Here is a 25612-nt window from a genome sequence, read left to right as displayed (position 1 = left end):
CAAGGAAAGTTTGAGAAACTGTGCAACAAGACAGTACCCAAGGAAACATGATAGCTAAATGTAATGTTACAATATCCTGGATAGGATGCTGGAAAGAAAAAAAAGAACATTAAGGAAAAACTAAGGAAATCTGAGTAACTATGGGCTTTGGTTTAATAAGAATATATCAGTTTGAGTTCATTGATTGTAACAAATATACCATGCTAATATGAGATAGTAATAATAAGGGAAACTGTACAGGGGTGGGTGAGTATATGGGAGCTATTTGTACTATCTGCTCAGTTATTCTGTAAATCTTAAACTTTGCTAAAAAATGAAATATATTTAAATAAATTTTGAGGTCAGTATCATAGATCTCAGCATATTGTAGATGAAGTAATTGAAGTTAAAAAGGTTAACTGTAGAGTTCTGTACTGCAGTGAACAGGATGCGTGGAGTATATCAAAGAAGAATCATGAAGATTGTGAATTTCGTGGGTGAGGGCTTTGGTGACCTCTCCTATTCATAGTCCCCTGGCCTGATAGTGCAAAGTGACTGGGAAAAACCCTAAGAGTAACTTGGCTGGGGAACCTGGGTTTGGGGCTGCCCTGAACTTGCCTGTTTCACTGCACTTCTCGGTTGAAACCTATAAAGGTGTGTGTTAGTTCTGGCCCCAAACCCAGACCCTAACACCATAAAGAACTCTTTCTCTTAGTGTTTTGGTTATTTTTTCTTTCACCTTGGGTGCAGCTTCCAATTTAGTCTCGCCAGGAACTATGTCATTTCATGCCTTTTGTGGATCCTAACTCTTTATCTCCTTCTATATGTTTATTGCTATTCTGGCATATCTAGAGTCTGAAACCTTTTGAGTTTCTATTTAATTTCCTTTAGAGTTTTGTTCCGTTTTAACCTAAAAAATTCCCTTGACTTCACCAGTGTCATATTATGTGCCTTATTTGCTAAAATTGGGTGTTATTAATGTCAGTATTAAACATATACTTAGTTTTATCCCTGTTTGAAGTACTATTAAGGAGTAACTAATAATAACCTGTAATTCTTGGGACAAGTGGGATAGTTATTGTGCCATTGTCGGTTTTACAAGGTTATGAAGAAGTTAGATCAGATTTACTTAAATTTGTCATTATTTGCACAGTATACTATGTTAAAGTTGTAGCATCATATGTTGACTACATACATGTTAATTTTTTTTTTGAGTTGGGCTTTTATCAGTTGATAAAGGTGATATATAAAAAAAGATGTGAAAGGTTGGGCGCAGTGGCTCATGCCAGTAATCCCAGCACTTTGGGAGGCTGAGGCGGGCAGATCACCTGAGGTCAGGAGTTCAAGACCAGCCTGACCGACGTGGAGAAATCCTATCTCTACTAAAAATACAAAAAATTAGCCGGGCATGGTAGCACATGCCTGTAATTCCAGCTACTCAGGAGTCTGAGACAGGAGAATTGCCTGAACCCAGGAGGCGGAGGTTGCAGTGAGCTGAGATCATGCCATTGCACTCCAGCCTGGGCAATAAGAGTGAAACTCCATCTCAAAAAAAGAAGTGAAAATATTTTATAAATGACATTTAACTAAAAGCAGAAAATGACAATAAGAACTATCACAAAACCTTTAGCATTTGGAATCTAAGAAGACCTAGAGAGATTTAGAAAGAGGAGAATAATTTTAGACTTATAACAAGTTTAAAAGTAAGCAAATTTTATTGTTGGGTTTAATTTTTTATTTATGGACAAATTAAATAAAAGAGAGACTAGGCTTTTTTCCCCCATCTTTTAATTTCTTTTTGAATGAAATTTAATTAGAGATGAAATGAATATTGTAATGTCATGTCTTTAATGCTTTTAAAAAGATTTACAGTTGGAATAACAAAAATATGTAAAGCACCTTCTGTGTGTCAGGCACTGTACATGGTAAGCAAAGATACATTAGATGGGCACCTCATTATGTATCAACTCATAATTTAGTGCGAGAGATATTTGACTCAACAGCTAATATAAGGAAACAGGTAACACATAGAATTTGCAGCTTTTGGTTGTTGATTGTATGTGAGAAATGAGAAAGAAAAGAAGTCAAAGGTGATCAAAAATTTTACTCTCAATGACTGGCAGATGGAAATATCCTAATTCCAGGGAGAAGAGGAGAAACAGGTCGAAGGTGAGAGAGAAAATACCTATGTTGAGTTTGAAATGCCTTCGGGACAAAATGTTGAATATGGCCTAAAAGTAGTTGTATATATGGATTTGTAGCTCAAGAGGATGATCATTTGGAGAGATGAAAACATGGAAATGGAGATGAAAATGTGGAAATTGGGAACCAATGTTTGAGATTCTGCAGAGAAGTCAGTAAAGAGCACTGAGAGTGACATGAGTAGTCAGTAATAACAGAAGGGGATTTCATGGGCATGTAGACATGTGCAAATGCACATTTTACAACTTGCTTAATTGTGGCTAGCATCGTCCCTGGAATATACGTTCTGAAGAAATTTGTCATTTTTCTTTTTCCTGAATAGAATAAATGAATTTGGGGAAGGATTGTATTATACTTTTTGAGAGGACCAGCTTAAATTCTTTTCTCTTCCCTGCCAGCCCCTCTTGGATTTTAGGTTTTTACTTGCCCACAGCATTCTTGCCTAGTAATTAAAACCTATTTTCAAACTCTTTGAAGTGCTTTCCCAGAATGGCCTTCTGTATGTGCTGATACTGTACTTTTCATTAATTTTCAAGATCCTTTACTCACATTACATATATGTAATTCTATCTCATGTGAGTTTAGGTTTTTATGAGCATATTCCGTACATTTAACCATAAGTTAACACTTAGGTTAACTTGCCTTCCCCAGACATTTTAGAACTTATAAAAACTTAATTTGAATTGTAATAGCTAAAAGCACCAGGCAGGTGTCAGACACATTTAAAAAGCCCTTGGGAGGACTGGAAAAAAACCAGTAGTGAGTAAAGGGGCAAAATTGTAAGAACATGAGGTGTAAATATTATACTCGAATTTGTGACTGATATGGTGTAAAATAATGAAGCACAGTAAAAGATAAATCAGGTTTACTTCTCACTAGATTAATAGAACAGCTGGACAAATATTTTCACATGTGTTTATGATATTTTTGTTATTTTGTAAACTTGGACACTTGAAATATTAGCCATGGAATGTTAGAAATAACGCTATTAAAAATAACGCAATTAATGGTCCTTATTAATGTCAGTTTTTCTCGATCACTCTTATCAGTATAGCACTTGCTATCTAGGAGGTAAAAAATGTGGCAAGACTAACATACATTTTTTAAAAGTAACATAACTTATGAGCGAATATGGGACTCAGAATATATTATGAATACTTAAACTTTGTAGTTAGATATAAATGGTCTCTTGTTTATAATGGGTATTAATAAAAGTCTCATTTTCAAATTAGCCTGTGCTACCATCTATTAAGAAAGAATTAGACTTCACCCTTACCACTTGATCTGCTTGCTAGAAATACATTTGAATTTGAATTGCTGGTACTTTGTAAAATCTTTTGTTTTAAATTCAAAAATTTATTTTTAGCAGCCAGCCTTGTCTAGCCCAAAATTAACTTTCATCTAAAATCTTAAGGGGACATTTCATTTCTCTTTTAAGGACTTAGAACAGGACATCCTAATTAGAAACAGTACTGGTTTGGAAACCAAAATTCTGCATTCTTATCATTTCTGCCATTTAACTTGCTGTAGGACTTCTGGCATATTACTCCTCTTCTTTGTACTTTGTTTGCCTTAGTTTTAAGTCAGTAGGTTAGACTAAGTGACTCCTAAAGCCCTTCTGCTAGTAACATTCTGTGAGTAGGTCACAGTGCTTGTACTTTAATCTGTTGCTTATCTTTTGTGCCAATGATGGCCAAATATTTGGGGCAGTTTCTTTAACTGTCAAGTCTAACAGTTAAAAGACTTGTATCCCACTTCTGCCATTTTTTTTTTTTTTTTTTTTTTTTTTTTTTTTTTTCCTGTAACATTGTAGTAAGAGTATACAACTCAGAAGGCTGTTGCAAGCAGTAAAAGGGATAAGACATAGTAAGTATATAGAAAGATTCCACAAAATTGGTACATGCTGATTGCTGCTCTCTTCCATTTTTAAGAAATTGTATATTTGACCTTAAATGGAGCAAAAAGTATGGCATCACAGCTTATGATTCCTTAAGTTTTTTGTGAGTAGTAAAGTGTAATATTTATCTTTGAAACTGAATATAGACTTTTTAACTCTTTGTACCAAAATATAGTGATTTTTGGCAACTTAAACTTCAAGCTTAAAATAACCTCCCTTAGTAATCAAATTGCTCTGACTTCTCATAAAACTCTAGACCAGTGCAACATACGAGTTCAGCTACTTCGGTTACATTTTGCAGGCCACTCATCTAGGTACGATTCATCAGCACATAGTTCTCTACAAAGTCAGGTTTTCCAGGGACCCTACAGTCTTTTTATTATCCCTTATTAGTGACACTTGAATTATTCCAATGCAGATTGTCTTCACAGTGCTAAATTTTGGGGTTAGTTTCAAATGTCTTAATGTTTTTTTCCTGTTTTGTTTTCTTTTGGAGGAAAAAGTATTGTTTTGTTCTTATCCACAGGTCCTGTAGTCCACCTTTTTGTGGCGGCGGAGTGACCCTTCAATTGGTTGAGGCTTTATACCTTATTTTCACATTTTCAAACAAAATATCAAGAACATTTACCTGTAGGTTGGATATTTATTAATAAACCATATCAGTCTTTCTGTTGATACCAAGATATTGACATTGTACTCAGCAGAGAAAAAAATTGTGAAATGACCATAATCTTGTACTTTCTAACATTGATGCCTAGGTTATCTTCATCATCTACAGAGAACAATGACCATTTCTCCAGGTTCTCTAACCTCTTTCCTTCAGTTAAGCCAGATAATTAAAAAGCAGTATATATACATTGAATTATATTGCCTGTTTAAAGAAATATCTTCACTGGATTATTACTTTATGCCATATCTTTGACTTTTGCAGACAATTGCTGTAAGAACAACAGCAATAATGTAGAGATGGCATGATGGTAATTGCAATAATAACAGTGACACCAGCAATTTTCTTTCTGATCATTGTCAGGCCACACTTTGCCTAGGTAGTTGCTCTAAACTGGATAAAATCTGCAGAAAAATTTCTTACTACCCCAACCCCTCAACAAAAACACAGTGTGCTAAATATCTAAAGCCTGCTTTTTTGCGTGGGCCCTGATCCTTGTTTTAGTGTTCACTTTCTTAATTCCTTGTCCACGTCCCGTTTGGGTAAAAATTTACCACATGTAAATGAAAAGTACCAGTTCTGTTTATTTGACTTTATATTATATTATGAATAGGCATTTCTTGCTTTGCACTGTAGTACAGGACTGTAAAAATGATCTTACAAGGTGAAATTATGCAGAATGATCTTAATCAGTGGGAAAAATTTACAAGTGTTACATAACCTTTAAACATTTTGTCAAAACATTAAGAATGCTCATTCTTGGTTATAAATGTTTGAGGCGATGCATTTTGGCTGTATAACAGATTCCTTGCCGGTTTCCCTTAACTTATTTATTTGACTACCCTTTCATTCATACACTGACAGCCTAGTACCCCATTTTATGAGGACACAACAATTTATTTACTCATTTTTATATTAATGAATTTTTGAGACATTTCCAGCTTTTATTTTTATTGTTGTTATAAACAGTGCTCAGTAATAGTCTCATTCATTTTCTTTTGGATATTGATAAGAGTTTTTCCAGGGTATGCATACCTAGAAGGTGCTATTGTTATTGGACATGTATGTTTTCATTACTAAATATTTTGAAATTGCTTTTTTTTGTGTGTCATTAATTTTTTTTTTGCTTAATTGTCTCTAAATCAAATTTTAAAATACTTTGAAGATTTTTCACTCCTCAGCAGTCATGTCATTGACATTTTTGATGACTTTTGATGTTATAGACAAAAGTGAACTATTTCAAATTCTATGAGATTAATTTACATCAGAGGTCTCAGTCTTTAGATATAATCTGGCCTGCATTTTATTTTGGTCCAGTTCCCTAGCTAAGAATGAATTTTTCATTTTAAAGGGATATTAACAAAGAAGAAGAATATGTGATAGAGACTGTATGTGGCATATAGAGCTGAAAATATTTACTGTCTGGCTCTTCACATTTCATCTTTTTAGATCCCACAATATGTGGAAAAATGCTTTCAAGTTTGTTTACCTCAGAGATGATTGTGTAGTAAACGTTGTGTCCCTGTTACATAGTCAAACCAGTATATAAAAACAAGCTTGTAAAATTCATTTGGTATTAAGTTGTTGCTTTTTCTTCAAAATCCTTATAAGTGTGAGAACATTTTGTCTTAGCATAACTGATGTTTCATTGTCTTTTTTAAAAGTTAAATCTGTTTGGGGGTTGCATTATTTAATAAATTGAAATAATGGAAGTATTGGTGATTAAATTGTAATCATGAAGTCTCTCTGTAATATCTTAAGCTTAACAATAATTTCATTGTGGAAACATGATTGCTTACAGTTTAAGTACCAACGTACAAATGATGGATATACTAATTATAAATTACTCATCCAAAACACCATGCCAAGCAAATCTTTGTTTACTTACAGATACATAATCACTTTGTTTATTTGTGTACTCTGTGGTTTGTAGATTTCAGCCAGTGATGTAAATATATTATCTGTCTTAAATGATAGATAATTTTTTAATTGTTATAATTATTCTTTTCTTTTTTATGAAAACCTTTTTCATATATCTGTCTCCTAATTAGCCACAAATATTAATTTTTAGACTATGTATAATCTGTTACTCTCAAACAGTTTTTTAAAGAGATTAATCATCTTGGATTAGTAGGAAAAAATCAAGCAGAAAGATATAACTACTTCTGTCATTACTTAAGTATTGCTGTGTTTATGCTATTGGATACCTCATCTTAATTGAATACGATGGATGGCAGTGTTGTTGGCGAAGCTGGATTCTGTCAGTCTGAACTTTGAGATGTTCTTCCTGTCCCTTTCTTATTTTTGCTCTTAACTTTCCTACCCTAATTCTCATATGTTCTAACCTACTCATCTGTTACCATATTATATAATAGTTCAATATTTTTGAAGCAGCATTGCAAAGGCAATTGTCTTACTTCAGTCTACTCTAACAAAATACCATAGACTGGGTGATTTAAACAACGGAAATCTATTTCTTACAAACCTGGGGCTGAGAAGTCCAAGATCTAAGTGCTGGCAGATCTGGTGTCTGCTTAGGACTCACTGCCTGATTTTCAGGTGGTCATCTTGACATAGCCTCACATAGTGGAGAGCAGAGAGAGAGAGAGAGAGATCAAGATCGATTGATCCATCAAGTTCTCCTGTCTCTTCTTATAAGGGCACTAATCTCATTCATGAGGGCCCCACTCATTAATTACTTCCCAAGGGCCCTGTCTTCTAAAAGCATCACATTGTGGATTAGGATTTCAGCATATGAATTTGTGGAGGATAAATTTGGTCTATAGCAGCACCATACAAAAACAATATTAAAGATGCTCTCCTTTTCATCAGGCATGTTCGCAACTTGAAAGATTTGTTAATGTCCATAATTTTTGCCTGTTTGCCATTTCTGTTTTTTTTTCCTTCACTTTTCTCCTCTTTTCTTTTGGATTGAGTGCATTTTGATATCCAGTTTTTATCTCCGCTATTGTCTTAATAGCTAAACCTGTTTATTTTACTTAAAAAAATACTTGCTCAAACATCTACCCTATATGTACTTACATTCTGTCTTCAAATAACAATATACTACTTTATAGTGTAAGGTCTTACATCAGTATACCTTTGTTTTCTTATGCTGTATTCTGTATTTTACCTCTAAATATGCTATACACTTTACCTTATGTTGTAGAGTTTAAACTTCTATTTTAGTCAGTTATCTCTTAAAGAAATTAATGGAAAAAGGAGCTATTCTGTATTTATTCACATATTTGCCATTTCTAACTCTATTTCTTTGTGTAGATCTAGGTTTCCATTTAATGTAAATTCCCATCAAGCTTTAGAACTTCTTATAACACTTCTTGTAGTGAAGATCTACTAGTAACGTACCCTCTCAGCTTCTGTTTGTCTGATAATATCTTGTTCTCATCTTTAATTTGTAAGGATATGCCATTCTAGCTTGACAGGTTTTTTTCTTGCAGCCCTTGTGTACCATTGTCACTCGATTGAATTGTTTCTGATAAGAAGTCAGCCATAATTCGTTGTTTACAGATACATAATGTGTTCTTATATTCTGATTTCTTTTAAGACTTTATTATCAGTTTTTAGTAATTTGATAATGATTCATCTTGATGGGGTTTCCTTGGATTTCATTGAGCTTTTTTGCATCTGTGGTTAATATTTTTAAAATCAAATTTGACCATGTTTTTGTCATTTTCTTCCACTTGTCTTCTGGCTTTCCAATTGTATATATGAAGGGACTTCAAAAAGTTTGTGGAAAAATGGAATTAAAAGATAAAAACAACATAAGTTTTATTTTTCAACCAAAGGTTCATCAAGTTCAAGATACTTTTGTAAGTGATGATACCAGCCATTCTGTTCCTAAAGAACTGAGTGTCCTGGGCATTTAATCATATCAGTTGTCACATTTTTTACATTAGTAACTGAATAAAAATGAGTGCCCTTTAAAGATTAAGAAACAAAAAGAAACCAAATCAGGACTGTAAGATATATGCCTAATGATTTCCCATTGAAACTCTCACAAAATTGCCCTTGTTTGATGAGACAAATGAGCAGGAGCATTGTGGTAAAAGGGGACTCTGGTGAAGCTTTCCTGGGCATTTTTGTGCTAAAGCTTTTGCTGACTTTCTCAAAACACTTGGAGTCGATATTATCAGTAGATATTATCAGTAGATAATATCAGTAGATATTATCATTCTTTGGAAAGTCAACAGGCAAAATATCTTGAGCATTCACAAAAACTATTGCCATGACCTTTGCTCTTGACCAGTTCATGTTTGCTCTGACCAGACTACTTCCATGTCTTGGTAGCTATTGCTTTGATTGTGCTTTGCCTTTAAGATCATACCTGTAAAGTGATGTTTAATCTCCTGTTACAATTCTTTGAAGCAGTACTTTGGGATTTTGATCTTACTTGTTTACAATTTTGATTGAAAGTGCTGCTTTTCTATGCAGCTGATCTGGGCATAAGGATTTTGGCCCCAATTATGTGGAAAGTTAGCACAACTTTAATTTTTCAGTCAGAATTGTGTAAGCTGAACCAATTGTGGTGGCTCTGGTGGTAGCTATTGTTTGTGCTGTTAATCATTCATCTTCTACAATTAGGGCACAAACAAGATGAGTTTTTTTCTTGCAAATTGATGTGGAAGGTCAGCCACTGAGGGCTTCATCTTCAACATAGTCTTGTTCTTTCTTAAACTTCTGTAAACTGCTGCCTCATTTAGGGCATTGTCCTCATGAACTTTTCATAAAGCATCAATAGTTTTACCATTTTTCTATCCAACCTTCACCATAAATTTGGTGCTTGTTCTTGCTTCAATTTTAGCAGAGTTTATGTGGCTCTGACAGAGCCTCTTCAAACTGATATCTTATCCTTAGTGCCTCAAACTAGACTCAGTTCAGACATGTTTTAACAAGTTAGTATGAATTTATTTTGGCAAAAATAACTGAAATCCATGTATAATTTTTAAAATAATAGATCTTTTACATGAACTTTTTAAAGACCCTTCATATGTTAAACCTCTTAATATTGTTATTATTAAGGGATCTGAGTCTCTCAGACTCTTTGAGTCTCTCATTATTATTATTTTTTAAATTCTTTTTCATCATCTTTTTAAAAAATTTATTTTGGCCAGGTCAATAACTGCATAGTATTTTCCTGAAAAATTTTGAAAATACTTATAATACCCATTTTTAAGACTTTCTTTACCAAATTTATGACATCTCTTATTTCTGTATCTGTTTGAATTGAACATTTTTTTCCTCACTCCAGTGTTTTTATAATTTGGATCAAGTTTTCTTTTCTTCTATTTTTTTAAAGATTTTGTTTGTTGATCTTCTGTATTTTTTAGTCTCAATTTCATTTATTTCTGCTCTTTATTATTTGTTTTCTTGTACTAACTTTGGATTTGCCTATGTATTTCAATCAGTCAGATTTTTAAAAATTAATATAAATTGTTTAGGAAATACTCAAGTCAGTATCTGGTTACATCCTTGGAATTAGCTGGACCGGTGATCTGCATGGAATAGAATATGAATCTTGTTTAAAATAAGGGGTATGTGTATGTGTATGGCAGGGGTACATGCACACTTGTGCACATGCAGAGGGAGGGAGAGAGAGGCACACACATGTCTGTTGTTCTTTGGGATGTTTGAGGAACTGTGTCAGCATAGCCAGATGCTGGGAGAAACATCCCCACAGTTGAGAAGTTCATCTATCATTATGGGACAATTTAATTCATAACTTCTTGGGGTGACTGTTTATCCTGAGAGTAGACATGTATGCGGTAAAAAAAGAAAGTCTACTGTGTTTCTTACACTATTGGATATTATAGGTACTTAGAAAATAAAAATGTTAAAGTTCAGAAATATTAATGTTAAAAAATTTGCATCTTCAGATCTGGTAAGTAGACCTACTCAGAACTAGCCACTGGTTAGGCCTGGGAATATGTGGATGTTACCTTTGTGTTGGTCTAACAAATGGCTGTTCCATCTTCTGTGCCTAGCACGACATCTGATATAGTGTAAAAATGTGTATAGAGTTATAGATAGATGATGAATAAGTTGTTAAAATATTATGATTAGTCACAGCCTTTGCTTTGTATTGATGTGTAGTTTCTGGAACGTAGAATGGCTTTAACTTTTAAGGCATAAATAACACACAGAAAATAAGCATGCTAAAGGTATTAATAAGCAGATTTTGTTTATTTTCTCTTTTGTGTATATTTTTTCTACGTCATTGAAAGAAATATACATGATTGAATTTATAAAGACACTGAACCGTTGTTTTCTTTTCACGCAGGGGCCTGAATTAATGAATAAATATGTTGGTGAATCTGAAAGAGCAGTTAGAGAGGTAAGAAGTTGTGCCTTAAGTGGTACTCAGCATAGGAGAATCACACTTCTGTCCTGTGTGGTTTCCCTTTTAATTTAAGTAACAGACTTTGGCATTTCCAAATCCAGATCTTAGTGGTATTTTTTTTTCTTCAGGTGAATATTATTTTATTATTCAAAAATGCAGTTTTCATCATCTGCAATACTTCAGTCTTGTTTTTAAACATCATATTGCCAGCCCTTGTTTTTACCAAATAAAGATTTTTTTAAACTATCATTTTTTTCTGATAATAATAGCTAGCATTTCTGTTAAAATAGTTAATGCTGTTATTAATAGTTGATAATAGCTATTATTTATTGAGCTCTTACTGTTTCTGGCATTGTGCCAAATGCTTTGTGTTCTTTTTTGAATTTGGTTTTTAAAATAACCGTCTAGGTAGGCGTTTATTATCATCTCCATTTTATAAATATAGAAATTGAGGTTTACAGAAGTCAACTGCTAAAAGTCACACAGTTACTAGTAGTAGACCTGGGATTTTAACTGAAATTTTCTAATTGCTTAACTGAATTGCCTCCCCCACATCTATATGAGTACATACTGGTAGTGTCTCTGTAAGCACCATTGAAGGGGATACTTTTCCATCCATTATAAAGTTCTGAGCATATATTATAAGTTCTATACAAAGTGACTAGGGTGGTTGACTTGTACCTAATAGATTTAGTTCTATAGTTTTGAAACACAAACCAACTACAGAATTTTCTAGTGTTTGCTTATCTTTAGCTAATGTGGCACCCTTTCCACCAGACCTTCCGAAAAGCAAGAGCAGTGGCACCTTCCATTATCTTCTTTGATGAACTTGATGCCTTAGCAGTTGAAAGGGGCAGGTAAGAAGTCTTTAATAGTACAGCTATTACATAATAACAGCAATTATAGTATAAAATAGCATTTCATGTACAACTTTCACCTATTAATACATTTGGCCTAAAATAGTTTTCAGTTTATGTAATTATTTCCTCTTATACCCATTAAATTATTTCATGTAATCACTATATAGTACTTTTATCTATATTGGATGAAAACCACTGATACCTGTTTGGGTATTTGAGTTAATTTTTATAGCTGATATCAACAGATGCCTCTTAATATTGTCTATCAAAATTAGGGTTATTGTAAGCATAATTAAAACTGTAAACAAAACTGGATTAATCATAATTACTTCTTATAGTAGAACACAATTATAATAAAATATGTTATGCACATTTTAAAATTCTCTGGAATAAATGTTTCCTAAAACAAAATTAAATAGAATGTAAATGAGTATTAATAGTTTTTCTCCAAAATCTCAGGCAGTAAAGAGGATTATCTATGATGTCATTTCAAACAATCATACACACACACACACACACACACACACACACAACCCAAAACTGTTCATAAGTATATGTTTTTTTTCTTCTACAAATGTAGAGAAGTCCTTTATGTACTATAAGTGGTTCATGTTGGGTAATGTAAATTCATGTACTTTGTGCATAGCTTCTTGATTTATATATTGATTGTAAAATTTTTGCTGATGGTAATTACAGTGAACAGTGAAGACAGTTTTCAGTCTCAGTAGTAAGTGTGATATGAAGCATTCCTGTTATCCTTCTTAGAGCTGCCTCATATGATGACAGTATAAATTATCATTAGGAACCTGTCATCAGGAAGTAGACTGCTATATTAGTCCATTTTCATGCTGCTGATAAAGTCATACCCAAGACTGGGTAATTTATAAGGAAAAATAGGTTTAATGGACTCACAGTTCCACATGGCAGGGAGACCTCACAATCATGGTGGAAGGCAAAAGACATGTCTTATGTGGTGACAGGCAAGAGGGAATGAGAACCAAGTGAAAGGGGAAACCCCTTATAAAACCATCAGATCGGGCCAGGCACAGTGGCTTATGTCTGTAATCCCACCACTTTGGGAGGCTGAGGCAGATGGATCATTTTAGGTCAGGAGTTTGAGACCAGCCTGGCCAATATGGTAAAACCCCATCTCTACTAAAAATACAAAAATTAGCCAGGCGTGGTGGCAGGTGCCTGTAATCCCAGCTACTTGGGAGGCTGAGGCAGGAGAATCACTTGAGCCCGGGAGGTGGAGGTTGCAGTGAACCAAGACTGCACCATTGCACTCCAGCCTGGGCAACAAGAGTGAAACTCCCTCTCAAAAAAAAACAAACAAAACATCAGATCTCATGAGACTAATTCACTACCACGAAAACAGTATGGGGAAAACTGCCCCCATAATTCAATTATCTCCCATTGAGTCCCTCCCACAATATGTAGAAATTATGGAAACTACAATTCAAGATGAGATTTGGGTGGGGACACAGCCAAACCATATCATTCTGCCCCTGGCCCCTCCAAAATCTCATGTCCTCACATTGCAAAATTAATCATGCCTCCTCCACAGTCCCCCAAATTCTTCACTCATTTCAGCATTAACTCAAAAGTCCACAGACCAAAGTCTCATCTGAGACAAGTCAAGTCCCTTCCGCCTCTGAGCCTGTAAAATCAAAAGCAAGTTAGTTGCTTCCTTGATACAATGCGGGTACAGGCATTGGATAAATATGTCCTTTCCAAATGGGAGAAATTGGCTAAAATGAAGGGGCTAAGGGCCCCATGCAGGTCCAAAATCCAGCAGGGAAGTCAAATCTTAAAGTTCCAAAATGATCTCCTTTGACACCATTTCTCACATCCAAGTCACACTGATGCAAGGGAGGGGTTCCCATGGTCTTGGGCAGCTTTGCCTCTGTGACTTTGCAGGGTACAGCCTCCCTCCAACTGCTTTTACCGGCTGATGTTGTGTGTCTGTGGCTTTTCTAGGTATGTGGTGCAAGCTGTCAGTGGATCTATCATTCTAGGGTCTGGAGGATGGTGGCCCTCTTCTCACAGCTCCACTAGCTGGTGCCCTAGTGGGGACTTTGGGAGCTCCAACCCCACATTCCCCTTCTGCACTGCCCTAACAGAGGTTATCCATGAGGACTTTGCTCCTGCAGCACACTTCTGCCTGGACATCCAGGCATTTCCATACATCCTCTGAAATCTAGGCATAGGTTCCCAAACCTCAATTCTTGACTTCTGTCCACTACAGGCTCAACTCCACATGGAAACTGCCAAGGCTCAGGGCTTGCACACTCTGAAGCCACAGCCCGAGCTGTACCTGGCCCCTTTTAGCCACGGCTGGAGTGGACGGGATGCAGAGCATCAAGTCCTGAGGCTGCACTCAGCAACAGGGCCCTGAACCTGACCCAGAATGCCATTTTTCCCTCCTAGGTTTGCAGGCCTGTGATGGGAGGACCTGCAGGGAAGGTCTCTGACATTTACTGGAGACGTTTTCCCCCTTGTCTTGGCATTAGCATTTGGTTCCTTGTTACTTATGCAACTTTCTGCAGCTGGCTTGAATTTCTCTCTAGAAAATGGGTTTTTCTTTTCTACTGTATCTTCAGGCTGCAAAATTCCAAACTTTTATGCCCTGTCACATCTCGAATGCTTTGCTGCTTAGCAATTTCTACCACCAAATATCCCAAATCATCTCTCTCAAGTTGAAAGTTCCACAGATCTCTAGGGCAGGGGCAAAATGCTGCCTGTCTCTTTGTATAGTAAGAGTGACCTTTACTACAGTTCCCAAGAAGTCATCTCCATCTGAGACTACCTCAGCTTGGATTTTATTATTCCATGTTACTGTCAGCATTTTGGTCAAAGCCATTCAACAAGTCTCTAGGAAGTTCCAAACTTTCCCACATTTTCCTGTTTTCTTCTGACCCCTCCTCTGCCTGTTACTCAGTTCTAAAGTTGCTTCCACATTTTTGGATATCTTTACAGCAGCACCCCATTCTACAGGTACCAATTTACTCTATTAGTCCGTTTTTTATATTGCTATGAAGAAATACCTGAGACTTGATAATTTATAAAGAAAAAGAGGTTTAATGAACTCAGTTCCATACTCTGGGAGGTCTCACAATCATGGAGGAAGGTGAAGGAGCAACAAAAGCATGTCTTATGTGGTGGCACACAAGAGAGCTTGTGTAGGGCAACTACCCTTTACAAAACTGTTAGACCTTGTGAGGCTTATTCACTACCACAAGAACAGTGTGGGGGAAACCACCCCCACCATTCAGTTACCTCCACCTGGCCCTGCCCTTGACATGTGGGGATTATTACAATTCAAGGTGAGATCTGAGTAGAGACACAGTCAAACCATATCAACTGCTCTGCTTTTGACCGCCCTCACATTTGGTATTCCATAAATACTTAGCAGTCTTTTTGCTTTATGAGATGAAGCACTCAAGTCCTCTTATTACTTCCATTTTAAGATGGCACAGATTGTTCCAAAACCTCAAATTTACCTAACTACAAGAGATGTAAAAGAAGCCAGAGAAGTTTGTTGAAATAGTATGACCTTCCACATTTATACTACATCAGAGATATCTGGCTTTGGATCCTAAAAAGGAACAGGTGGCATACCCTGTTAAATATGAACCAGATGGGAGGTAGAATATGTAGCAAAGTTCCCGTTAAATGCATCTGAAATAAAGTGATGTGAGAAACCACACAAGGCTTTTTGTAGAAATATCTTGCTTTTATAGGCAGTTTAGCTCAGTAGGAATTACCAGATACATTAGAAATGCTAATGATTTCTGGCTTCTAGATATCATTTTCTCTGGTGCTGTTCATCAAATTGAACTTTTCAGAGAGCACATGTGTTTAGTGTATACCTCCCTCTCTCAATGGCTCGTCATGTGTTACTTGATGGGGAGCAGTTTACATACTGAGAAATTCAGTCATTAGTCAATTTCATTGTTGTGTAAACATCATAGAGTATACTTACTTATAAACCTAGATGATATAGCCTTCTACATTATATACCATATGGCCTGTTGCTAGACAGTATAACAATCATCTGTAGTACTTTGGTTTTGTTTTCAAACATCATATCACCAGCCTTTATTTTTACCAAATAAAGATATTTTTTAAACTATCATTTTTTTTCTGATAATAATGGCTGGTATTTCTGTTAAAATAGTCAATGTTGTTACTAGTAGTTAATCATAAGGAGCTCTTACTATGTAAGGTATATACAGCAATAAGCCATATGGGATAGCAATAGGCTATATTACCTATACCATGTAGCCTGTTCCTAGGCTACGAACTTATACAGCATGTTATTATACTGAATACTATTGTAAACAATGGTAACAAAATGATTAGTATTTGTGTTTATAAACATACAAAAATTAGAGTAAAGATATAGTACTATGATTCTATGGTACTACCTTCATATATGTGATTGCCATTGACCAAAGCTTCATTATATGGCGCATGACTGTACAAATAGATTTCATGCAATTTCTTTTGTACAGAAATATTTCTGGTCATAATTTATCAAGTTAGTTGACATTTCAGAAAGCAAAGATGAAGTTCCATTCGAGGAAATAGAATGCTAATGGGTCCCAATTAAAGAGTTTTGGTTGTACTCTATTTGCACTGAATCCTATGTAGTTTGTTTTTTGTAACCATAAAACATTTATAAGGTGACATTCTGTTTTCAGGTCTTTGTCTTTTTTTCTAATTGTATGATGGATCAGTATTGCCTATAAGTGATTGTTTTATCTAATTAGCTTGCTGTTACTTGAAATCTAAAACAAATAAAAGCTATTTTGTTCCTTTTTTTGTTCTTTGGCTATTTGAATTGAACACAATGGAAAATGAAAAACAACTATTGATAGATATACCAGAAGTATAAAATTCTCAAGATGCTAAACCAGTTTTATGCATTGTTAAACCACTCATGGGCTAGGAAAACAGAGAAAAATTTCATAAACTAGGAGGCATTTCTATGTAATATTAGGCTGTAGAATAGTCACTGATGTCATTTATCCAAAGCTATCATTTGTTTTCTATAACATTCAGGTCAAATCATGTAACTAGTCCCAAAATGATAATGTATAAAGAAGAATAATTCTTTTTATCAAGATTATAATTTCCAAATTCAGGATGTTTAACAATTGAGCAAAGAATTATGGTATTTGATAGTCTTTACTATCTTGCTCATGCTAAATCAAATTTTGACTACTTAAAATTACTCAAAAGATAAGACGTGGTAATTGGCCATGAAACAGAGGATTGCAGCCAGCACATTGTAAGTAGAGTATGGATATACTATTTGCTTATTGGCCTTTGAAGTCTTTGTATTTCAAAAAATGGTATATTTCATGCTTATAAAAGTATCTAAAAATAACCAATATTTTATCCTCTTCTTTGCCCTGTTTAAGAGATTCTTTAGGACTTGAAAAATAAATAAGCCTGGTATTTACTTCTCTTCTTCTGTATGCTCATTTAAATTATGGCACCTTTGAATAAGGATTTTTCTCTTATTTTATATTGTAAGTTAGAGTAAATGCTGTGTGATTCTTTTTTCAAAGTGTTTTACTACAGTTAGGAAAATTGAAAATGCCGTTAAGGGTAACATAACTCTTTGGAAAATGGATAATATGATAGGGAGTGAAACATTGAGGGAGAAAAGGGGAGTTGAATTATACTGGGCTAATAATAACATTAGGTGACATTCATTTAATGCTTATTATATACTAGAAACTATTTAAATTACTTTACAATAAAGAAAAACTTACCAAAATGTCCCTGAATTAATGCAAGGTAGAATATTATACAATTGGCAGTTGGCTCTAATACTTTATCTTACCTCCTGACTAGCTTACATTTTTACCTTTTTCAAGGTTATGATGTGGTGAGGAGAGCAACCTGGGCAGTAAATTATTAGTCAGCCTTGTCTTAGGCAGCAGTTCTTTCACCAAAAGTGCAATCATGTAGGGTCGGCCCAGTCTCCTCTGACTGAGGAACTGAGTACTGACTAATCTGAAGATTCCTGTAACAACTTTCTTTGTCCAGGACATTTCATTGGTTCCTATGATCCTGAATTACACTCCTTAGCTGACAGTGATTGCTTGGTAGTGCCAAACTTCAAGCAGAACTAGCATAGATTTGGAACTAGGAACATATTCCTGAAACTTAGGGTCATTAGCTAGAGAGGCCCATCTTGTTTACTTAACTTCTAAGTAATGTGATTCCTTTTGTTTTGACCCCACTTAGTGTATTATGGCCTTTTGTTGCATTAATTTCTTTATTTTTTATTTTTATTTATTTTTATTGTATTTTAGGTTTTGGGGTACATGTGAAGAACATGCAAGATTGTTGCATAGGTATACACGTGGCAGTGTGATTTGCTGCCTTCCTCCCCTTCACCTATATCTGGCATTTCTCCCCATGCTATCTCTCCCCACCTCCCCACCCCCCACTGTCCCTCCCCTATTTCCCCCCAACAGACCCCAATATGTAGTGCTCCCCTCCCTGTGTCCGTGTGTTCTCATTGTTCAACACCCACCTATGAGTGAGAACATGTGGTGTTTGATTTTCTGTTCTTGTATCAGTTTGCTGAGAATGATGGTTTCCAGGTTCATCCATGTCCCTACAAAGGACATGAACTCATCGTTTTTGATGGCTGCATGATATTCCATGGTGTATATGTGCCACATTTTCCCTGTCCAGTCTATCATCGATGGGCATTTGGGTTGGTTCCAGTTCTTTGCTATTGTGAACTGTGCTGCCATGAACATTCATGTGCACGTGTCCTTATAGTAGAATGATTTATAATCCTTTGGATATATACCCAGTAATGGGATTGCTGGGTATATATCCAAAGGATTAACTTCTAATTGTTGTGTTTAGGTACTATTCTTATCTTCCTTTTACAGGTGAGAAAGTGGGGCATTAGACACCTAGGTACCTACTCAAGGGCATGCATCACTAATTGCAGAGCTGGGATTTGAATTTAGGTGTATTGACTCTAGAGCAGATACCCTGAGACACTTTTTTATTCACCTACCACATCACATCGCCCAGGACTTCAGGTCTAGGTAGTTAACTCACATTTCAAGCTTGTGTTTATCTTGCATTTTCTCTGTGACTTACATTATAATGATTCTGTTCATCTAACTGTGCTGTTGTAAGTCTCCTTTGAAAGCATTCATTCATTCACTTATCGAGTAAACATTTAACATTCTGCAATAGGCTTTGTGTTGGGGATAAAACAGTGAACAGAACCTAAGGCATGTTCCTTAATCTATCTAAGCCTTAATTTCTTCATCTGTAAAGTGGACATAATACTAGCAAGTTCTAGGTTGGAAGTAAATACATGTATAGTGCTTAACATGATACCTGGCATTTACTAACTACTAGAAAATGTCTAGTAGTTACAGCTGTTTCTGCACTTAATAGTCCAGAATTGGTTTCCATTTGGAGTGGTTACGGAAAAAAGTAAGAAAGTTCTCAGCCAGCTTTCATTGAAAAATGAAGATTTCAGGCTTAGCAGCATTCTGAAGAGGTCTGAGTTTTAAAATAATCAGGAAATGGGGTAGCCTCTTTTAAGCAGCAGCATGTCCAGATTTGAGGTAAATTAAATAAATTCATGATGCTGTGTACTGTAAAGGAAATTTTTGTAGGCATCATTTCTCTAAATGACACTTTTCAAGAAGGGTTATAAAATTTTTAATGTGATTTTTATGGTGGTTTTAAAAATTTCATAAAATCATAAAACTATAGATGGAAAATTCTTAGAAGTCATCTAGTGCAGCCTTTTATTTTTCAGAAGAAACAGAAACTCCCAGAATTTAAGAGAAGAGACCCATAATTCCTTTGTGGCTTAGACAAGACTAGAACTCATGTCTTCTGATGAGTTTCATATATTATCGGGATTTAGGATAGAAAAAGTACATTTATTTCAGGGTAAAAATTCTCATGTATCTAAATATTTATGATTTTTTTTATATTTTAAGAAACTCTAATAGTCACCATTTAGATACTTTCAGCCACTATTATTTTTATGTCCCATTTTGAAAGTTGCTAAAATCAGTGGCGTTTTCCTGATAAACAGTTTTTCCCAACTTATGCTTAATTGCCTCACATATAACATAGTTTCACATTGGTAAATTTTAAATAGTAAACAATAAACAGAAATGCTGAGGAAAACAAAGCAAAAGAAGAAATGAAAATATGTAACAGTTTCTCTTGTAATCGTTTTATGTGGTACCAGAGTTCTGTGAATTTTTAAAATTGTGTTTTGTCTATAGGTTGTAACTAAATACTATAGCATACTTTTTCAAAGGCATGAGATGAGTTTCCTTAGAGAGATGGCCTGTTGCAGCATTTTACTAGGAATTGGGAATTCTTTGTTATTGTTGTAGGACACATAGGTCTCTTATTGTATAGTTATCTCATCTTTAAAATGAAAGTTTGCTTACATTTTACAGGTACCATGAAAATTACCATAAGTAATGATTTAACTCAGAGCAGTATATGTTGACTAGTCTTCTTTATGTCTTTTTTTTGGTTTCTTACATGCCAGTTTTGACTGTGGGTGTTTGAGGAGGTAGATTTTAAGAAAATGAGGCCGAGTGAGGTGGCTCACACCTGTAGTCCCAGCATTTTGGGAGGCCAAGGTGGGTGATCACGAGGTCAGGAGATGGAGACCATCCTGGCCAACATGGCAAAACCCCATATCTACTAAAATACAAAAAATTAACTGGGTGTGGTCGCGCACGCCTATAGTCCCAGCTACTCAGGAAGCTGAGAGGAATCGCTTGAACCCGGGAGGTGGAGGTTGCAGTGAGCTGAGATTGTGCCACTGCACTCCAGCCTGGCGATAGAGCAAGACTCCATCTCCAAAAAAAAAAAAAAAACCACAAAAACAAAAACAAATTAGGGTGCCTACCATTTGGGACTCTTTATGATATTTAAAATGTATACTAGAAAAAATTTTTTAAATTAAAAGTGAATATATAAGATACTGGTCCATAAAGGGATGGTAATGCATTTTATTTTATTGGAGGAGTCAGGAAATTCATATATTCTGTGAAATTTTTTGTACTGAAAAATAAAATCGGTATAATAATTACCATAATGGTAGTGAGGTTTCTTAAAGATAGGGGTAAGCACTTTTTTTTTTCTGAAACCGGCCAGTTAGTAAATGTTTTCAGCTTTTTGGGCCATACAGTCTGTGTTACCACTATTCGTCTCTGTTACTGCAGTGCAAAAGCAGCCATGGAAAATATGTAATCAAATGAGAAAACAATCACTTGGTCAGATTCGGTCTGTGGCTATAGTTTTCCTATTCCAGTTTTAAGATACCATAATATCCCTTTAATCTATGGTCCTATATGTCTTTGAATAGGAATAATTTGGAAAGGGGGCTTGACTTTTGAAGGGGAAAAGAGTTAGTACTTTGGGGATGTCTGGCTTACATATTAGCTGAACATTTTCCCCTATTGTGTTGTGTATGTCTAGCAGATAATAAAGTTTTATGAAATCATTTCATTACGTTAGCGATTTTTAAACTTTTTCATAGAGTTGGTTTTGATTTCCTAGGATGTCAGTTTTATGGGTTTTGTTTCCTACTGAAGCTTTGAAAGTCAGCCAAGAATATTTCTCAGTTCATAAAACATTTTCATTATGCTTTTCTCCAGCTAGCGCTCAATGATCTGTGGAAATAGAGAGCAAAGGCAGTATGGGTAATAGGAATGCAAAGAATTATCATCACCTAATCTTCAACATTAATTACAGCCACTGTTTCCTCCTACAACAAATAGCAAATTGGAAAGAAGTTCTTTAGAAAGAAGAAAAGTTTGAGTTTCACTGCCTTTTATTTAGAAGTGCCTGGAGGTGTCAATAATACATTTCTAAATATGGATATTTTATTAAAAGTAATGAATTAAGTAGCTTCACTTAGATGCTACATAATAACAGCACAGAATCACAGAATTTTAAAACTCAAAAGGACCTATGTCTAAATTTATCTAATTTTGCTCCCTCATTCATACCTGCCAACAAGAATGAAATCTTCAAGGAAGTGAAGATGTTTTTATCCTCTTACCTCAGATGCCTACCACAGTGTCTAGCAAAGATGCACACAAATAGTTTTTTGAATAAGGGAATAGAAACTCAGAGAAACTAGAGATGATGATCACTCCACTGGTTATGCAGAGATCATGCCTTTGCACTCCAGCTTGTTAATTTGTAGAAAGGTCTCCATATTACTCTCTGCACAAAGGTCATTCAGTCACACTTATTTTATTGAAGGGTAATTTAACAGTCTTTTTTTTTGCGTGAGCAAGCACCTAAGTCACTAGATTCCAAATCTTGTATTTCTACAACCATACTTAGAGCATAGAAATGATGATCCTGTATTATCAAGGACAAATGCTGTATAGAATCCTGTGGCACCTGCCTCCCAAACAAAAGCTAAGTTGACCTGTATTATTTTTCTTCTTTCTAAAGAACTTTTTTAAACATTTCTTGCAAGGCAGGTCCACTGGCAACAAATTCCTTATTTTTGTTTGTCTGAGAAAGTTTTTCTCCTTCACTTTTGAAGGGTGTCTTTGCAGGATATAAAATTATACATTGGTGGGTTTTTTCTCTCAATACTTTAAATATTTCACTTCACTTTCTTTTTGTTCAGATGGTTTGTGAGGAGAAGTTGATGTAATTCTTTCTTTTCTGTAAGGTGGTCCCCACCCCTCGACATGTGACTTCTTTCATGTTTTTAAAAAAATCTTTGATTTTCTGCTTATGTGTAGCTTCTTCTTTTTTTTTTTTTTTTTTTTTTTTTTTTTTAACATTTATTATGCTTGGTGTTCCCTGGGATTCCTGGATGTGTAGCTGATATTAATTTGGGGAAATTCTCAGTGAATGTTTCTTCAAATATTGGTTCTGTTCTTTCTTCTTTTGGTGTTCCTATTACACGTGCCACACCTTTTGTATCTGCTCCATAGTTCTTAGTATGCCTTGTAATTTTTCTTTGATAACCAGACATGATACACTGGATAAAAGGAACTGCAGTAAATAGGACTTTAGTGATATAATAGGTGTTGGAGGGAGTAGGGGAAGGAGTGTTCCATGGTCCTGTGATTAGATCTCAGTCTTTTAGTGAGTCTATACACTTTGACTCTGAACTTCACAGTTTTCTCCCCTTAGATGGGACAGGATGGCTAGATGGGGCTGGAGTTTTTTATTTTTCTTCTCCCATAGGAAAGGCTAGAAAGTGCTGAAGTTGGATATTTCTCTTCCTCTGGGTCACTGGTCTCTAATAAAAACCTCAATAACATAAGCTCTGAGAAAAAATATTTTCTTTTGAAGAGCAGGCCTTTTTCAGAAAAGAATGCTCTAAGTATTTCACAGTGGGTATATTTCCTTCCTCCTGCCAGAAGCACAGGGGATTTTTCTCAGATCTTCACTGTGAGAAGCTGATGTAGTTCCTGAAGATAAAACTCACAAATGTGTGAGGGCCCCCCTTCTGTGACTCTCTGACTGTCAAACACTGAACCCCCACAGTTTGTTAATTACATTTCCAGTTTTCCTACCCTGGCACTGGCTCTCATGGAGGTTTCTCTTTGTGGGTTTCTGCTCCAGAAAATTGTGATTTTCTGTACCTGGGCTATCTGTCTCTCCAGTTGTGCCCTGTGAACTTACTAATATGATGGATCTAAGAAGAGTTGGTTTTTCAGTTTGTTCAGCTTTTTACTTGCTGTTAGGAGAGAGTGAAGACTTCCAAGCTCCTAACATTCTGAACCAGAAATTAGACCAATACTGTCCTTTTATAGTCTTTTCTCTACACTGCAGGCAGCCATGGTGTTTCTCAAAAACACAAATCTGATTAGATCATGTCTCTAGTTGAAACATCCTATTAACTGTAGCATAAAATCCAAACTCCATGATTTGAATAACAAGGTCTTTGTTGTTCAGCCTTGGTTTATTTTTCTATACTAATCTTTTATATTTTTACCTTACTGCTATGCTGAGCCATTTTGCACTTTATCCAGTTTTTAGTATCCTGTATTCTCTCTCTTTCCCTCCTTTCACCCTTTGCTTGCCTAATACCCACCAAGTTTTAAGGTTTTACCCGAGAAACCATCTTTCTTGGGACAGCCCACTTTGGCTTTCCCGAGACCTGTCCATATCACCTTCCTGAGTTTTTTGTGGTATGGAATAACAAGTGATTAGCAGAGTAAATACAATTAAAGCCTTCCGATATAATTTATTGGCAGCCTGAAATATTTACTATGCTTGTAGTAATTATGAAAGACCTCCTAAAGCTTTTGCCAATTGTGTTTCTACTTGACAGTTAAACTCCCATGTGGAAAAATTATATTATGGAGAATCTTTTGAAGGATATTGATGGGGTTTGGCTCTGTGTCCCCACACAAATCTCATGTTGAATTGTAATCCCCGAGTGTTGGAGGAGACTCCTGGTGGGAGGTGATTGCATCATGGGGATGGATTTCTCCTTTGCAGTTTTCATGATATTGAGTGAGTTCTCGTGAAATCTGATGGTTTTAAAGTGTGTGGCACCTCCCCCTTCACTCTCTCTTTCTCCTCACTACTGCCATGTGAAGAAAGTACTTGCTTCCTCTTCTGCTTAGCCATAATTGTTAGTTTCCTGAGGTCTCCCAGTCATGCTTCCTGTTAAGTGAAACTGTGAGTCAATTAAACCTGTTCTCTTCATAAATTACCTGGTCTCAGGTAGTACTTTATAGCAGTGTGAGAACAGTCTAATACAGATATAGAATCCATTTGTTTATAATGTTCAGCGTTCTTACATAGAGTCAAATAAGCAAAATTGTTTAGCTGCAGAGTAGCTACCTGCAAGAATTAGTACCCAAAATAGTTCTCAGTGACTTCCCAAGTACTCTTTGGTCACATATATTTTAAATACTGAAGAAAACCATGTAAATTAATAAATTGAGACTGTGATTTGTTTAACAATCTCATGTGCATTTGATTAGTTTGAGTTAGAGGCTATTCTCTTGTGGATACATTAAGTCAAATTTTTGAACTTAAAATGCATGTTGAGGTCTAAATACTGTCATTTAGAGGCCCTGATTACCTTACTACTAAATATATTACATGATAATTATACTGAGGTACTCTTCTTTGTCACAGGTGCTAACAAAATTATTGGGTATTTGTCTCCCTCTGCTTTACGTCCTTTTCCACCCCCACCCACCCAAGTGCATCTAATTGAATTTACATGTTTAATACACTTACAATGCTGTGTTACTCTATAGTTGTCCACTCAGTTGTTTATTACGTATTTATCAATTTTGAATAAGTCTTAGGAAATCCAAGCTACTGCTAATGAGAATTGTTTTGTTCATTTTGATTGTGTGATATCAAGGATTTGCTCATTAGTAGGATTTGTTGAGTTTACTTTCTTTTTTTTTTTTTTTTTTGAGACAGAATCTTGCTCTGTTACTTAGGCTGGAGTGCAGTGGCGTGATCTCTGCCCACTGCAACCTCGGCCCCCAGGTTCAAGGTATTCTCATGCCTTAGCCTTCAGAGTAGCTGGGATTACAGGTGCATGCCACCACACCTGGCTAATTTTTGTGTTTTTTTCAGTAGAGACAGGGTTTGACCCAGTTGGCCAG

The 25612-nt window shown here is 35.5% G+C and overlaps 1 protein-coding gene across 3 annotated transcripts in view; it reads left to right on the top strand.

Annotated features, from left to right (window-relative positions):
* AFG2A (AFG2 AAA ATPase homolog A) overlaps positions 1–25612 on the top strand; it is a 338616-nt gene that overhangs the window by 101892 nt on the left and 211112 nt on the right. For all 3 annotated transcript variants that reach the window (XR_010345335.1, XM_012473004.2, XM_064383733.1), the window contains exons 12-13: positions 11044–11097; positions 11881–11960. Coding sequence is in view for 2 of the 3 variants with exons in the window: in XM_012473004.2 (XP_012328427.2) it covers positions 11044–11097; positions 11881–11960 (134 nt within the window). In the remaining variant the exon portion in view is untranslated. The remainder of the gene's footprint in view (positions 1–11043; positions 11098–11880; positions 11961–25612) is intronic.

Source organism: Aotus nancymaae, unplaced genomic scaffold (genome assembly GCF_030222135.1).
Source record: "Aotus nancymaae isolate 86718 unplaced genomic scaffold, 86718_ANA_hifiasm-v0.15.2.pri h1tg000033l, whole genome shotgun sequence".
NCBI lineage: Eukaryota > Metazoa > Chordata > Mammalia > Primates > Aotidae > Aotus > Aotus nancymaae.
This window is presented reverse-complemented; position numbering and strand designations above follow the sequence as displayed.